This window comes from Amblyomma maculatum, chromosome 10 (assembly GCF_055883805.1).
Source record: "Amblyomma maculatum isolate TAMU_Amacu chromosome 10, ASM5588380v1, whole genome shotgun sequence".
Taxonomy (NCBI): domain Eukaryota; kingdom Metazoa; phylum Arthropoda; class Arachnida; order Ixodida; family Ixodidae; genus Amblyomma; species Amblyomma maculatum.
Window position 1 is genome coordinate 154407926 of NC_139353.1, and position 15884 is coordinate 154423809.

A 15884-nucleotide genomic window follows, 5' to 3' on the forward strand; every position below is an offset into this window, starting at 1 on the left:
CGTTACATTTTTGAGTCTGGGGGAGCAGTAGATGTTGAGTACGTGGAGTGGCGCATCTTGTTTCTTGCGCGGAAGAAGTGTCACCATCACGTAGGAATATTCAGTGTCAAGTTCTAAGTCAACTAGAGTAGCCGTATAATTTTTATGCACGCAGACGCAGGAAGAGGGGTCCTGCTGAAAGGTGATGTAATTTGTGAGGGTGACGCCACTCCCTGGCTCCTGGAGGGCAACCACCGCGGGAAGAGAGTCGAAAGTTGAAAGGTAAAGTCGGAGATCCGCCCTCTTTGCGCGGGAACGGAAGCCCCGACAGTTCCATTGGACAATTTGGACGGGGGTGGCCGAATTGGTTTTTGGGGAGCGCTTGATCTTAGGGCTGCTCGCCATGGTCATTTAGGCTGAGGAGGGGTTGTATTGACGCTGCTCCGGAGCCAACACTCGCGGGAAGGGGGGCATCCTCCATACCGGAGAGCGAGCAGTTGTCGTCATTGTCTACCTCAGGGGTGCGTCTAGAAGTTTTGTTAGGACGGCCGGGTAAGGGACCGCCGGGCCTGCGCGAGGAGCGTAAGGAATGCGCAATTTGTTTGGCAATCATCGCGGGGATTGTCTCTTGCAATTTGGAGATGGCGTTGACCATAATTGAAATTTGATTTTCTATGGCAATGAATAGTGCCTCCGTGGCCCCGAATCGGGCCTCGAATGCTGCCTCCAAGCTTGTTACCGCCTTTGGCACCACGAGCTCACTCTCCATTACCGCAGCCGCGGGAGGCGAGGGCGGAGAAGACTGGTTAATTTTGGATTCCAATTCGTTAATTTTCTTAAGCAGCATCTCGTTTTGGGCACTGAGTGCTGCTATTTGATCTTGCTCGGCGCTACGCGCCCTTGGGAGGGGAGTGGAAAGGGGGGAGAGAGAAGCAGCCCCACCCGAACCGCTCACCTGGTGTCCGTTTTTGACTGCGTTGACCCAGGCCCTGGTATCACCGCGCGTTTCCGTCTTTGTTTCGCCAGTCCGCCGTGTGATGGCGACACCTTCGATCGTCGTTTTTCAGCACCTCCTGTAGGGGGGTTCTCGATGTTGGTGATTTCCCGGCGAGGCTGATCGCCGGGAGGCCCAACATGGCGGCGTTTCTTCTTGGGCGCCATTTTTTTCTTTTTTATCTTGGGTGTGCGGAATTTTGCCGCACAGTCGCGAGAGTTGGTGACATTGGGGCCACCGCACACAGAACACCGCGGAACACAGTTGTGAGGAGCCCGCACCCCCTCCACTAGCGGAGCTTGGAATCCGCAGAGTCCACAGATGTCAGACTGCAAGTTTGGACATGCATCCGCGCGATGCCCGACGGCCCCACACTGGCCGCACGCAGGAATAGTTTTGTAGTAGGTTCGCACAGAGACGACCATGTTGTCACAGTGCACGTAACGGGGCTTCTCTTTACCCGCGAAAGTGATGCGTGCCTTGTTGGATGTTCCGAATTTCCGGATTTCCAGGATGGTGCCGGCGCGCCAGCACACTCGGTCTTGGAGAGTTTCTGTGGTGTCCGAGTTACGGACCACGATCACGCCGTGGCATATGTTTCCGCCGTCTTGTCTCAGGTAACCCCGAAGCGGGATCGACCCCTTCTCGGTGTTTACTGCGAAGTCCCCGATGAGCAGGTCGGCCGCCTCGATGTCCGGGGTATGCACAATGATGATGTTTTGTTCTCGTGAGGGTAGAACGGAGACGGCGCTGGCCCGTTTCAGCCCGAGGTACGCCGAAATGGCAGTGCCGTAGCCAGTTTCCGTGAACGCGTCGTGAAGAGAAACACTTTCTCTGGGCTTTATGACTATAACGTAGTCTTCGGGAGCCGGTTTGGGCATTGGACGCGGCTTCCACTTCGAGAACGCCTTGTCCTTGCTTCCCGTGGCGCGCGTCGCGGGAGCGTTCATGTTTCCGGCCGACAAAATGGCGGCCGGGGCGGCGCCGAACTCCGTCATCTGGGCTTTGTCTTGGGAGCGGCGTGCAGCCGCTTGAAGTAAAGCTTGACTCCGAATTTTCGGGATCACCGTCGAATTTGTATCTCCGGTGGCGGGTACCGAGGTCCACAACATTGCCTCAGGGTCGTAACCGCGTATTTGATCCGCGGAAGTCGCCATTTTTTCCTCGGAGGGCCGAGTCCGCCAGGCCAGGCGTCGGCGACGCCGTTAGGCTTAACGACGGCGCCAACGTAGTCGGTCGAAAAATGGCCGTAGATTTGAAGAAAATCGGCCTACCTGGACGACTTTTGTATCCAGTTGTTCCGCTTGATTTTTCGGATCGATCGATGCCAGTTTTGCCGGGGTAGGATGATTTGGGACGCGGCCCCAGCCGTAAATTGGCGGAGCCGAAACACACGCGTCTGCTCTCGTCGCGCGCTCGCAGCGCCCCCCTACACGAGTAGCCAAACGTCAGGGGCGAGTGGCGCGCCACGTGTCGGGGCAGCGCCGCACATTGCGAGGAGGGGTTCTTCTGTGTTTGCCGCAAGATGTTTCTGCATGTGCGCAGAGCGCAGAAGAAATGTAGCGGAAACGTACTTCGCTACTCGTGTAACTGCGACTTCTGTAAGTAACATGCTCATAATTACCGATATACACCGCAGTATAACGTTCTACGGCACGTTTCTAAGGCAACACCGCCTACACTAGAAGCGCTTTGGACCGCTTTCAAGCATCGAACTCATGGCTGAGTGGTAGCGTCTCCGTCTCACACTCCGGAGACCCTGGTTCGATTCCCACCCAGCCCATCTTGGAAGTTGCTTTTTATTTATGAGGTGCATGCCGGGATTTATCGCTCACGGCCAACGCCGCCGACGCCGACGACACCGGCTTTTCTGCGACACGAGCTCCTTAACGCTATCGCGTTAAAATGCACGAGCCTGCTACTGGCTCTCTAGCTGAGCCACCTCCACGGCCTCATGCGGAAGAGAAAATAGACACGAAAGAAAAGAAGGGGAGAAAAAGACGCGCGCCGCAACAACAGCCGTCGTCCACCACCACCGAAGAGGTGGCGGGTGCAATGACGGCCTACAACAGATAGAAATCAGTGGCTGGCTAGCCCCCGCCGCAAGCGGCGTTGACCTACCGTCCCAGCCCCATAGGACCAGGAACTGCCACCCTTCAGCACCTCTCACTCGCCCGCAATGTACCGTCACGACTGGTCATGACGTCAACGATCCAGGCGTCCGTGCGGCGCCTTTCCTCGAACGCCGCATCACACACAAAACAAAAGTTTGGTTTGGTTTGTGGTGTTTAACGTCCCAAAGCAACTCAGGCTTGAGAGACGCCGTAGTGGAGGACTCCGGAAATTTAGACCACCTGGGGATTTTTAACGTGCACTTACATCGCACAGCACACGGGCGCTTTGCTTTTCGCCTCCATCGAAAAGCGGCCGCCGAGGCCGGGATTCGATCCCGCGTCCTTGGGAACAGTAGTCGAGCGCCGTAACCACTGCGCCACCCCGGCGGGGTAGAAAACAAAAGAAGACACAGATGTCTAGGAGGCGTTAGTACAGGAGGCATCAGCGGCGTTTGATAGTAATTTACAGGACAAAAAAGGTGCCGTATCTGTCACAAGTCTCCGCGGGCAGATCTACCACGTCGTAAAGGAAGGGAGGTAGGTGGGAGTGAAAGAAGAGAGGGAAATATAGGTGCCTTAGTGGAGGGCTGCGAACCACCGTGCTATAATGGCTTTCGCCTCATCGCATTTTAGTTGTCCAAAGAGCCTTCTAGAATGTTTTGGCGGCTGCGTTTTGATGGAGGCGAAATGAAGAGGCGTCCGTGTGCTGTGCGATGTAAGCGCACATTAAAGATAATAATAATAATAATAATAATTGGTTCACTGGAAGGGAAAGGTGCGGTAACTGTCTCACTCGTTTTCTGTGGACACCTGAACCGCGCCGTGAGGGGAGGGAGGAAGGTGGAAGTTAAAGTGGAGAGAAAGAGGAGCCGTAGTGGAGGGCTATGGAGTAATTTCGACCACCTGGGGATCTTTAACGCGCGCTGACATCGCACAGCGCACGGAACCTGATGGGGCTGGGACAGGCAGGTCACCGCCGCTTGCGGCGGGGGCCAGCCTGCCATCGAATTTTTACCTGTTGTAGGCCGTCATTGCACCCGCCATCGCTTCGGTGGTGGACGACGGCTGTTATGATGCGCGGCTTTCTTTCTCTCTTTCATTTCTTCTCTATTTTCTCTTCTGTCTGCACGAGGCAGCGGAGGTGGCTCAGCTGCAGAGCCAGTAGCAGGCCCGTGCATTTTCTTTTCCTTCTTCGTACAGCCTCAACAACGCCTCTTCGTTTGGCCTCCATCGAAACGCAACCGCCGAGGTCGGGTTCGAACCCGGGAATTCCGGACAGTAGACGGGCGTCTTACCACTGTGGCACCCCGGCGGGGCCATTAAAGATCCCTAGGTGGTCGAAATTACTTCTAGCCCTCCACTACGGCCCCTGTCTCTCTGTTTCCTCTTTCGCTCCCACCTTCCTCCCTTCCCTTACGGCACAGTTGAGGTGTCCACAGAAAACAAGTGAAACGTTACCGCGCCTTTCCCTTTCTATAAATAAATCAATATTCTAGAATGCTTTCCAAGGAAATTGGAAAATTAGAAAGCTCATCAACTAGAAACAACTGCTTTCCTGGTTTATAGGTTACCGTGGTGAGGAATGTCTGCAATACGAGCCTCTCGTGTTGTAACTGTAGAGGACATTCACAAAGGTTTTTTATGAATGTATATTCTGAAATCCTGTGATCAGACTCGACAATAACTCTGGACTACTCAGAAATATGTTATTAAAATTTCCTGCAACAATGAACAATTGCCAGTGGTTCTTTTTCGATTTGCCTAAGGCCTAGTCTGCTTCCGTTAACGAACGGGATGTGTAGGCGACATGTTGTGCGTCTTGTGGAAGAACGACGCCTACTGACAAAGTCTATTCTTTTTAGGGATCAAAATAAGCCAGACCTGGCGCCTGTGTGAGTGCAGCCCGAAGCTGAGCAAAGCTGTTATCATGCTGGTTGGTGCAGACCCACGCGATGTCCTTCTTTAGCGAGAGCTACATTGGCCACAGCTCGCCGTTTCGCTGTGCCTGTCCGAGCCCTCCGAGGAGCGAAGAAAGAAGAGGGAAAAAAAGTAGTCGTGGGAGGCGGTATTGACTGATTGAAAACTTTATTGAGTGCATGGGAATTCTCGGAGTTGTCGGTGGTCCGCCTATTCGGGCAGCCCAGTGGCCTGCACCGCAGCGTGGGCCCTACGAACCAGTCCTCATTGTTGGTCGGTCCTCGCTGTGCAGAATGGTCTCCTACTGCTCGAAATTGGGATTAGGAAGCTGAATGATAAAGGAATGTCAGTGGCATGTCCATACCGTGTGAAAAGCCGTACCTATTTCCTACTGCTCAAAATTGGGATTAGGAAGCTTATCGATAAAGGAATGCCAGTGGCATGACCATACCCTGTTAAAAGCCATGGCTATTTCTCCACAGTGTGGGCACTCTGGTGTGTAAAGTGAGGGGTACCATTGGCGGAGTATATATAGTGTAATGAGAGTGTCTGTAGCCGGCGGAGGGTGTGTTGTTTCACCTTGTTTAGAGTTTTGTGAGGTGCGGGGTACGTCTCTCTTGCCTGTCTGTAGGCCTGAAGGTGTTCAGCAAAGGTGATTATGGGCTGTGTAATATGCTCTTTTTCCTCGTCGGCTATGGGGGGATCCTGGTGTAAGGGAGCTCGGGCATGCTGGTGGGCGGCGTCATTCCCTCACTTGTATTCCGTGTGTCCCGGAAACCATATGATTGAGGCTTGATATGGAGGGTGTTTTGCTAATCGTGTCAGACATGATTGATGGATTAGTCCGCTGGTAATATTCCTACAAGAATTTTGGGAGTCTGTGAGTACAAAAGCGTTTCGGTTTGTAGCTAGCGCTAGTGCAATGGCTGCCTCCTCTGCGTGAGTGGGGTTGCACGTGCGGATTGATGCGCATTTGATTAATTTGCCCTCGGGATTCGTTATGGCGATGGTGAGCCGCCCTTGGATAGGACCGGCTGCATCCGTCTGGATGGCGATCCCATTTCTTGCGAAGGCTTTCGGCTCTGGCGTTTCTTCACCCCGCGTTAAGTTTTGGATGCACGTTTCTGGGTATTTCATCGACATAGATGTTCTTGCGGATGAATAGAGGAAGTTCCGTCCTTTGGCTCACTGTGTATGGATTTTTGAGGTGTATCTTGTTCAGAAGGGTTTGGCCGGTTCGAGTGGTGGCCAGGCGGTTGAGCTGTGACGGTCTTAGCGCATCCCAGATTTCTTGGTCTGTGTTCTGGATGCCGATAGACATGAGGCGTGATGTTGATGTGGTCTTCGGCAGACCCAGTGCCATTTTATAGGTCGCCCGTATTTGCGACTCCAGCTTTGCGATTTCTGACGAGGCAAGGTGGAGGTAGGTAGTCGCGTACATTATTCGTGAGACAACAAAAACTTGTACAGGGCGAATTGCGTCACTTTTTCTTATACCGTGGTGCTTGTTGAAAATGCGGCTGAGCATCCTTGTTATCTGCTTCGTTGTTCCGAGTGTTTTACGGTCGTGGTGTTTCGGTGGCCTTGTGATATGTACTGGCAGAGAATTTTACTTTCAGATGGCTTGAGATTTCGTGTCGATCGATGCTGATTGAGATATTTTGGACTAGAGGTTGTCTCGGGTTCTTGAGTATGAGCAGTTCCGACGTTTCTGGGGTGCATTGTAGACTTAGTTTTTTTGTACTTGTGGACCACGTCGGATGTAGCCTGGACGCGTTGTTCCACCTCTGCGTTGTTCCCAGTGCGGCACCAGATCGTACTGTGATCTGCGTAGATGGCGTGTTGTGTGCCTTCGATTTTCTGAAGCTGGGATGGTAGGTCCTTCATTTCCAGGTTGAACAGCAAGGGTGAAAGGACCGCCCCTGCGGAGTTCCTTGCGGGCCAACTGTGATGGTCTCAGATCGGAAGGATCCCAGATTGAGAATGACCTTTCTCGATGTACGGAAATATTTGATGTAGTTGTAGGTCTTGGGACCGCAGTTGACATCTGCTAGGCTGCGCAGAATGCTGTAGTGGAAGATGCTGTACCATGCGCCTTTTAAGGCAATTGCCAAAATGGCCCTGGTTTGGGGTTTTGGAGGTTCCTCGAGAAGGCCTTTGTATATGCATAATAGAATGTTGCGTTGACAGACATGCGGCCGGAATCCGAAATGCGTTGGCGGAAGCAGGTTGTTGCCCTCCAAAGTATCGGGCAAGCCGGGTGGTGATAACCCTTTCAAAGAGTTTTCCCAAGCATGACGTTAGGGAAATAGGACGAAGATTGTCTAACCGCAAGGGTTGTTGGGTTGTTATGTAACGTATGACAGCCATCTTCTAGGATGATGGCAGTTATCCTGTACCCCAGTGCTTCTCGTAGAAATATTGGACTAATGATGTAATCTGGTCGTCGAGGAGGTTGTACAGTAGCTGGGCCGTCACCCTGTCTGGCCCTGCAGCGGTGTTTTTCCTCATGGCAGCGAGTTAGGCCCTGACCTCTGCCTCCGTGACTGGGGCATCAAGGGCCTCGTTGGTTAGGCCAGTATACTCGAGATGGGGTATGTGTGGGCTTACGCATAAGTACATGTCCTGCAACTGATTTAGTATTTCCTCGTAGGTGCCCGGTGTGGAGTGAATTATCTTGTTCATCCGATCACAAGTGTCACGTTTTAGACACTCCGAGATTGCCTTGCATACTGTCGCAGAGTGAATTCCAGCTCTGTCGGGCAAGGGTACACGCGTACTGTTCAGCTTGGGTGTTGATCTGCTCAATGCGGAGCCGTAACTTGGGATTAAGTCGCTGTTTTCTCCATATCTTAGAGAGCGCTGCGCCTCCCACAGATGTAGGAGATGTGGGTCGACCGCTGGACAGTCTTCGGTTGTTTGGACCTTTTTTGTGAATTTAGTTAAGCTGTTCCTCATGTCCAGAGTCCAGTCGTCTATGTCGGCGATGGGACTGCTCGAAGAAGGGCGGGATTCCCTCCATTTGTCTCAGTCCGTGAGTTGCGCAGTTTCGATCTTCTTTTTTCATCTGCTGGTAGCCAGGCTGATGGCGAGGATATAGTGGCTGCTACCCAGGTGCTGGTCCTTATTACTCCAATTTGGATTAGCTGCGGTTTTATACTACACAAAGCCTGGGCAGGTATCTCGGGAGACGCTGTTGCCCAATCTGGTTGGGAACGCAGGGTCTCTTAGGAGCGTGAGTGTCTCTTGGGTAATTATTTCGGCCAGTTTTCGACCCTTGAATGTTCCTTTCGGGTATCCCCACAAAGGGTGCGGGGCGTTGAAGTTCTTCCTATCACGCACGAAGCTTTGCCCACCAGCTCCAAGAACCTTTTAACGAGATGGCCTAGCCTAGGGTGTCAATCTTTAGGTGGGCTGTAGACATTTAATATATGTGTGCTTTCCGCACCTCTCCGTAGCGGCAGGAGGGTGATGTAGCAATGTGATATGCCCTCTATTATCTGCTCGTGCAATACGGCTGTGTATTATTTGTGAGCTAGTATGGCAGAGAATTGGTCGTGCTGGTATGCTTCGCAACTTATCCGCTTCAACCCTGTTGCAAGTGGTATTTGCAGCAGGATCATTGCCGGGGGTTCTTTTGCTTGTGTGATGTACAGTCTTTGTCAAAAGTATAAAGCCCAAGAGGTTCACTTCTAAGCACTCTAATGCGGCTGCTGGCAGCAATACTGGAATATGAATAGAAGCTAGAGGAAAATGAAGGCGAGATTTGTCATCTATGAGATTTCGAAAGCTAGAGTTGCTTTACGGGCCTCGTTGCTGGGCTTAGAACGAAAATCCTTGGGCCGTATACTTTTGACAAAGACTGCACATGCTAAGGGCTGCTTGATTCCGCTTAAATTCCGGGCAGTACCACTGCCCCAGCGTTACTGTTAAATCGGCGGACATGTTTGCTCACTGTCTGATGGATCGTTCGAGATCACAGGTCTAGTGAATCGAGATTTGTGCCTTTTTTCAGGCAGTTCGTGACAGATGGCTGCAAATGCGGTTACCATGTAGTGTTTGGTGTTTACCATGCTTTCGCGTGTTAGCGTTCGCCGCGAGCGGACGCACGTTAAATGGGAGGCGGTAGCTGGCAGCTGACATAGCAGAGCACTAATTGGTTTAGGACTTCCTGACATTACATATGGCAGCAGCTGCCAACTCGGTGCTCTCCTTTCATATGGGAGGGTGATATGGCAGTCAGCCTGCCAAAACCCTAGCATTCACTCTATCCGCAGGCCCCGCAGGCACGTTCATACGGCTCGGTTAAAGCGGTGCTTTGTATGTTAGCTGGTAACTAACGCTATCGCGTCATCGCCAAGGTGGGAGTGAAAACAGAGAAAAAGCTAGGTGCCATCGGGGAAGGCTTGGGACCACCGCGCGATGTGGGCTTTCGCGTCATCGCACTTTATTGGTCAGATGTGCCCCCTATGGAATAAATAAAGCAGAAAACATAGAGTAAACTACTATGTGCAAAATCTATGTCTTCACGTTCAAGTCGAACCTAAGCGCACCCATGGTGATAACTCTCGCTTATCAAGCGATTTCAAAAATGGGTAATCCGATTCACTAGCTGAGCCTCATAACACAGACGCAGAGTCAGGAGCTCTCACTCTCTACAACCGGGTTTAAGTAGGTTTCATCTCCACTAGATCACGCGGCGGCTCCCTGATGGCGCCGCATGCACAAGCTTAGACTGTAGCGCAGCAGGCACGTAGTCACAGAGATTTCACGTAAACGCACTTTAGCACGATAATAAACTTCTGGACAGGATTCTCTGAATTGGTTGCTCGATTTGCAGCCAGGAGCTCGGTTTGCATTCCACAATGCTGTGGTCAATAGATATTCGACGCGCATTCTAAATACGACTTTCAGTTGAAGTGCACCCACAACACGGAGGCCGCGTGCGCTTAATTAAGCTCCACCGAGTGATGCAAGCCTCTTTAATGGCTGGAAATGTGGCCTAATTTAGCATGACGCGTCTGACGAAAGTCTGAAGCCTTATTTATACCAGATTAAATTTCTCCACATTAATATATACTTGTTTATGCACATCATTCCTGAACAGGAGGCCCACGTCTGACAGCAGAAGGCATGTGGACGGCTCGCGTCGAGGGCGGCCCCTGCTGCACTAACCACGCAGCGGTTACCATCAGCGATCGTATCTACTCGTTTGGTGGCTACTGCGCCGACGATGTACAGTCGACGCGACGGCCCATGGACGTACACGTTCTGAACACCGGTACGGAGCATCGTTGACTTTCAGCGCACTTTCGCTACAATACAATTTTCCTGAATAAGCGGCACCAATACCGTCATTTTTCATACATGGGAACTATGAAAAGTTTCGCAACTGGTAATTATAAACAGCTCTGGTCCTAAACGGCATGTGAACGGCGCAACAAAATTACATTTCGACTGCCGAACTAAAACGACCGATTGTCATTTTTTACAAGCGCGCTTTTAAGTTTTACAAAATTTCAAATTTGTGGCAAACAATAATAGCAACACATTAAAATATAAGAACTCAACAGCATATAGATTGTTCAATAATTTCTTGTTCGAGGATAGCCATAGGACAGGAAATGCATGAGAAATATGTTACATATGTCCGATGGTGAAACAAATCTGTCACGCAGTAGGTGGTATACCTGTCAGCAAGCTAGTCGTCGAGCGAAACTTTTTTACTGCGTTCGCTGGTGGGCATAGCAAATTAGCTGAAGTTGAACTCCGTAAAATGTATATGTATATAGGTTTAGAGGAAAGGAGAGGGCCGGTAGCTGTCGAACTTTAGGTTTACACATGAAACGTGCCTGAAGAGAAGCTCTACAGTAAAGGAAAGAATAGAGGAGTCGTTGGTGCACTTTCCTCTGCGCAAACTTGAACTACGTGCTCTCCGTTTCGCTATCTAGGAGGAGAGACGAAGGTGGGAATTAAAGAGAGAGAAAAAAAGGAGCAAGGAAGGTTTATGGGATAATATTGTTACGATACGGCAAGCCGATGAAAACAGGAGAACAGAGAACAGAGAGATGGTCGATGACAGTGAGATGACGTTTAATGAAAATGTTGCCAGGCCTAGTGCGAGAGCTCCTGTCCGCACCCACTGCCCGCTTCTTCTTCCTTTATGTCGTCCGTAACATGACCCGGGGCCACAGAGCGATCGTCCCGATCGCAGACGAGGAAATGCACGATGTTGATGATTCCATGGCATGATGATGGGCGTGTCTAGATGCTTGAAAAAGAAGAGGAAGAAGGAAGAATAGAATGGCTTGCGGGCACGATGATTCGCGATGAACCTTGGCAGGACACTCTCGGGCCACACGTTGCCACGACTCGATGGCGGAGGCCAAGGCACGCACCACATGGCATAGGCAGGGGAGAATGTCTTGAAGTGTAGCGGTGTCTTGGGTCGTAGGGTCCTTGGTCGGTACATCAGGTCAGTGGGGTCACATTAGGTCATTCGGGTCTCTCCTTGTGTCTTGTGGTCATGTGTGACGTCTCGGATCAGTCTCTCCTTCGTCGTGTCTTGTGGTCGGGGCGGGGGGGGACGGGGCGGAGGAACGGCAAGGTCTTGCTGGGTCCGGCAGGCTGGGGAACAGCCATGCAGTGCCTCCTAACCTTTCGCCAACGGCGCAAAGAAGTCGCAGGGCGCTGATGCTCCGGACCAGGATGGGGGGGTGATAATAAAGTACCAGCACCTCCAACCAAATGTTATGATACGGCAAGCTGATGAAAACAGGAGAACAGAGAACAGAGAGATGGTCGATGACAGTGAGATGACGTTTAATGAAAATGTTGCCAGGCCTAGCGCGAGAGCTCCTGTCCGCGCCACTGCCCGCTTCTTCTTCCTTGATGTCGTCCGTAACAATATCAACTAACTGAAGACCTTTCACGTGCACTGACATCGCAAAGCCCGTGGGACTCCCTGCGTTCCGCCTGCATCGAAGCTCGCCAGCGGAGGGGTGGGGTTCGAATCCGGGTACTGCGGTTCAGCAGAAGAGTGTTAGCCAGCATAGCTCTTCTAGGCACCATAAGTGTAAAGACTGCCGATATTTTATTTATTCTAAGGTAACGCGAAGGTCGGACTCGGCGGATCAGGTTTCATTGGAGACCTGAAGCCCTGGCTGCACACTGCAGCCAAACACACTCCGCGATGACGATGGGTATCTACAAGAGGGAGCAGGATGAAGATGAAGCAGCACGTTCAGCCGTGTGGAAGATGAAGCGCCACACAGTGCTCACACTATTTCGCCCGCGCAGTTGAAGCGGCCAGCCTGGCCGCAATTAGTCCGCAGGATTGCGCCGAATAAAAGGTTTCATACGTGAAACGTGGACAACTTCAGTGCCACGGTAACGACAGTCCGGAGGAGGGTGAACAGGGGAGACGCGATAGTTGACCGGGGAGGTTTTTGCAGGAACTGTGTAAGGACCAATGTAACGGTGCTGTAACTTGTCACAAAGGCCAGGAATGCGTAATGGGGTCCAAAGTAATACCTCGTCGCCGGGAGGGAACGAAACATGGCGATGGATTGCATCATAGCGGCACTTGCGGTCTTCCTGGCTAGCTTCCGTGTTGACGCGAGCAAGCCGGCGAGTTTTGGCCACTCAGGAAAGGAACTGGTCAGGAAGAGAGGATGAGGAACTGGAATGTGTAGAAAGGAAAGTGGCATCGAGAAGGGCAGAGGGAGAACGGCCACAAACGAGGAAAAACGGGGTGTAACCTATGGTGCATTGTACAGCCGTATTATAGGTGAACGTAATAAAGGAAGTATTACATCCCAGGTTCGGTGGTCCTGGTGAACGTACACAGACATGTCAGAAAGCGTGCGGTGGAACCTCTCAGTCAACCCATTGGTTTGCGGGTGATAGCTGGAGGTCAATTTGTGATGTGTGGTTGAGGCCTCAAGAACTTGGCTACAATCGTCGATAGAAATGTCCGACCATGGTCGCTGAGATGCACTTGAGGGGCCCCACGGCGCAGTACGAGCGATTACAAAAAGAAGGTCGCGACCTCATGTGCTGAGCCATTAGGCAGGGCAGCGGTCTCAGCGTAGCGTGTTAGGTGGTCGACGGCGGTGACGATGCAGAGATTACCTTGCGCGGACAATGGAAGTGGCCCGTAGAAGTCTATGCCAAAAACGGCGAAGAGAGTAGCAGGGCAAGGTAGCGGCTGTAGTAGGCCAGCTGGAGGAGCAGTCGGCCGTTTGCGGCGCTGGTATGGCAGACAAGAGGCGACGTATTTTGCCACGCTTGAGGAGCGGCCTGACTACAAGAAACTGGTTTTCACGCGATGGTAAGTTTTATGGAAGCCTATGTGACCGGCTGTAGCATCATTGTGGAGAGCCTCCAGGATACGGGTGCAAAGCGCTCTCGGGATAACGGGGACCCAGCGGGTGCCTAGAGCAATAAATATAACGGGAGAGCACGCCGTTGTCCAGTTTGAACTTTTGGAGTTGCCTGCGCATCCTAGCGGTAGGAGGGTGAGAAGCACCAATAAGCACCAATAAGGAACACGAAATGCTGGCTGATGCGGTAGACAGAAAATCCCAGCCTAAAATAATTAGGTGAGCGCACGTTGACATCACGGCAAATTGTACATGGTGGCGGACACCGTCAACAAAAACTCGCACAGTAGGCATTGACCAGTCGATATGATGGCGTCGATGGGGGTAGGGTTCTTCACGGCCAGGGCGTTAAAAGCGAGTGGCCCAATACCTTTAAGGACGTGCCGAACCCGCTCGGCCTCTGTCATGGTGTGCTTTATGCGCCGGCAAAGTGCAAGAACGTCTTCTATATAAGAGGTATAGGTCTCATTGGACCGCTGACGTCGGGCTTCTAGCTTCTTGGCGGACTCCGTGTGAACAGTAGGAGCGCAGAAAGTCTGGCGTAACTTTTGTTTAAAGGCAGCCCAGTCCGGAATCGTTGATTCATGGTTTAGGAACTACATTTTGGCCACATCCGTCAAAAAAAGGTCACTATAATTAGTTTAAGAGAATCGTCCCACCGTTTGAAAGCACTGACCCGGTCGTAGCAGTCGAGCCAGTAATCAGCGTCGCAGCGGAGACCGGCGAACATCTGCGGGTCGCGCTGACGGCTGCTGACAGTCCAAGTGGCAAGGGGAGCTGGGGTAGAGTTGGTAGAAGCCAGAACAGCGGATTGGCCTTTTGGGTCATGACGATGATGGTCGGGGTCAAATTGCGGCCAGAACGGAGCTCCAGGTGGATGCGGGTGATGAAGCAGCGGAGAAATCAAGGCGCACCTCCACCACGTATAAGGTAATGCGAAGGTCGGACTTGGCGGATCAGGTTTTATTGGAGACCTGAAGCCCTGGTAGCACACTGCAGCGAACCACACTCCGCGATAACGATGGGTATCCACAAGAGAAAGAGCAGGATGAAGACGAAGCAGCACATTCAGCCATGTGGAAGATGAAGCGCCACAGAGTGTTCACATTATTTTTTCCAGGCAGAGCAGCGCTCAAGGCAGTTTTTAACTGAAAAACACCACAGGAATCGCGTTAAGGCTGTTTTGCGGGCACTGGTGAGTGCGGTACCGTCTATAACACTTTCTGTAGTGGCGCATGATAGCGACCGCCTTTGTGTTACCGATTGCGCGTACATCTCGCCTGTTAGCACGACGCTGAGTTCGAAGAATTAGATTGCATAATGTTTCACACAGGGTGTTCCAAAATAGATGTTCAGTATTTTCAAAACAAATAAAAAGAGGACCACGAAAAGCTGTTTTTGAGCATTAGATATGCAGGCAGACGGATGCCAACTGTAAGGTTAGTTCCCATTTTGTAATCATTTATTTATTTAGGCATAAAGCCCTTAGTTTATGGCATTGCATAGGGGGGGGGGGGGGGAGGAGCCGTGACATAAACATTGGTCAGTAATATGAGGCAGAAATACAAGTTACACACCTGATGTTGCAACAATGAACAAGTGTCTCTATAAAAACACAGCGACTCAGTAACAATTTTGAGAGAGAGGGAGAGACAAAAGGAGAAAAACAAACACACTGAGAAACGCAGGAAAATAGATCAGTAATTGAAATGTGCTGTAAATAAATAGACTGAATTGGTTCTTTTTCAGCGACTATAGAACCGGGTAGGTAATTCTGCAATGCAGTTGTGCCGGGTAGAAAATATTCAATAAACGAGTTTGTGGAGGAAGCGTGTATGCGGTGCAAAGTTAAACATTTCAAAACTCGTCATGAGGTGCGAAGCGGCAGGATCAAGAAAGAGTTTGCTGGTGGACAAGGATATGAATTTACAGCCAATGCCAATGACGTTTTGCTTTTGGCCAGATGACCCATCGCTTGGAGACACAACCGTCACCCCACTCCGTCCTCATTGTGATTGGAGGGAGGTGGTGAAGGGTGGCTGTTGTGGTTGTTGTTGCGGCTGTGGGAAGAAAGAGAAGGAAATGCACGGACCTACTAATGGTTCTGTAGCTGAGCCACCTCCGCTGCCTCGTGCGGATAGAAGGGAAAATAGACAAGAAAGAAAAAAGAAGAGGGGGAGAAAGACGCGCGCCGCATCAACAGCCGTCGTCCACCACCACCGAAGCGTTGGCGGGTGCAGTGATGGCCTACAACAGATAAAGATCAGTGGCTGGCTAGCCCCCGCCGCAAGCGGCGTTGACCTACCGTCCCAGCCCTGTAGGACCAGGAACTGCCACCCTTCGATGATGGCTGTTCCTGCCGCCCCTGATCGGCCGCTTGTAGCACCTATGTAGGCAACTTCTTTTACTCTGAATTCTTTTGCTCTTTACCCCAGTGCTTCTGCTATCGTCTCCCGTCTCTCATTGTGGTATTCTGGGTGCATGTTGCGGGGGAGA

At 51.5% G+C, this 15884-nt stretch overlaps 1 protein-coding gene and 1 pseudogene across 1 annotated transcript in view; one reads left to right on the plus strand and one right to left on the minus strand.

Moving 5' to 3' along the window:
• Nucleotides 1–367: 367 nt before the first annotated feature.
• Nucleotides 368–2130, minus strand: LOC146177745 (uncharacterized; annotated as a pseudogene).
• Nucleotides 2131–10137: 8007 nt separating this feature from the next.
• LOC146177746 (kelch domain-containing protein 3-like) overlaps nucleotides 10138–15884 on the plus strand; it is an 84994-nt gene continuing 79247 nt past the window's right edge. The window contains exon 1 of the mRNA XM_084581630.1: nucleotides 10138–10285. Coding sequence (XP_084437756.1) covers nucleotides 10138–10285 — 148 coding nt within the window. The remainder of the gene's footprint in view (nucleotides 10286–15884) is intronic.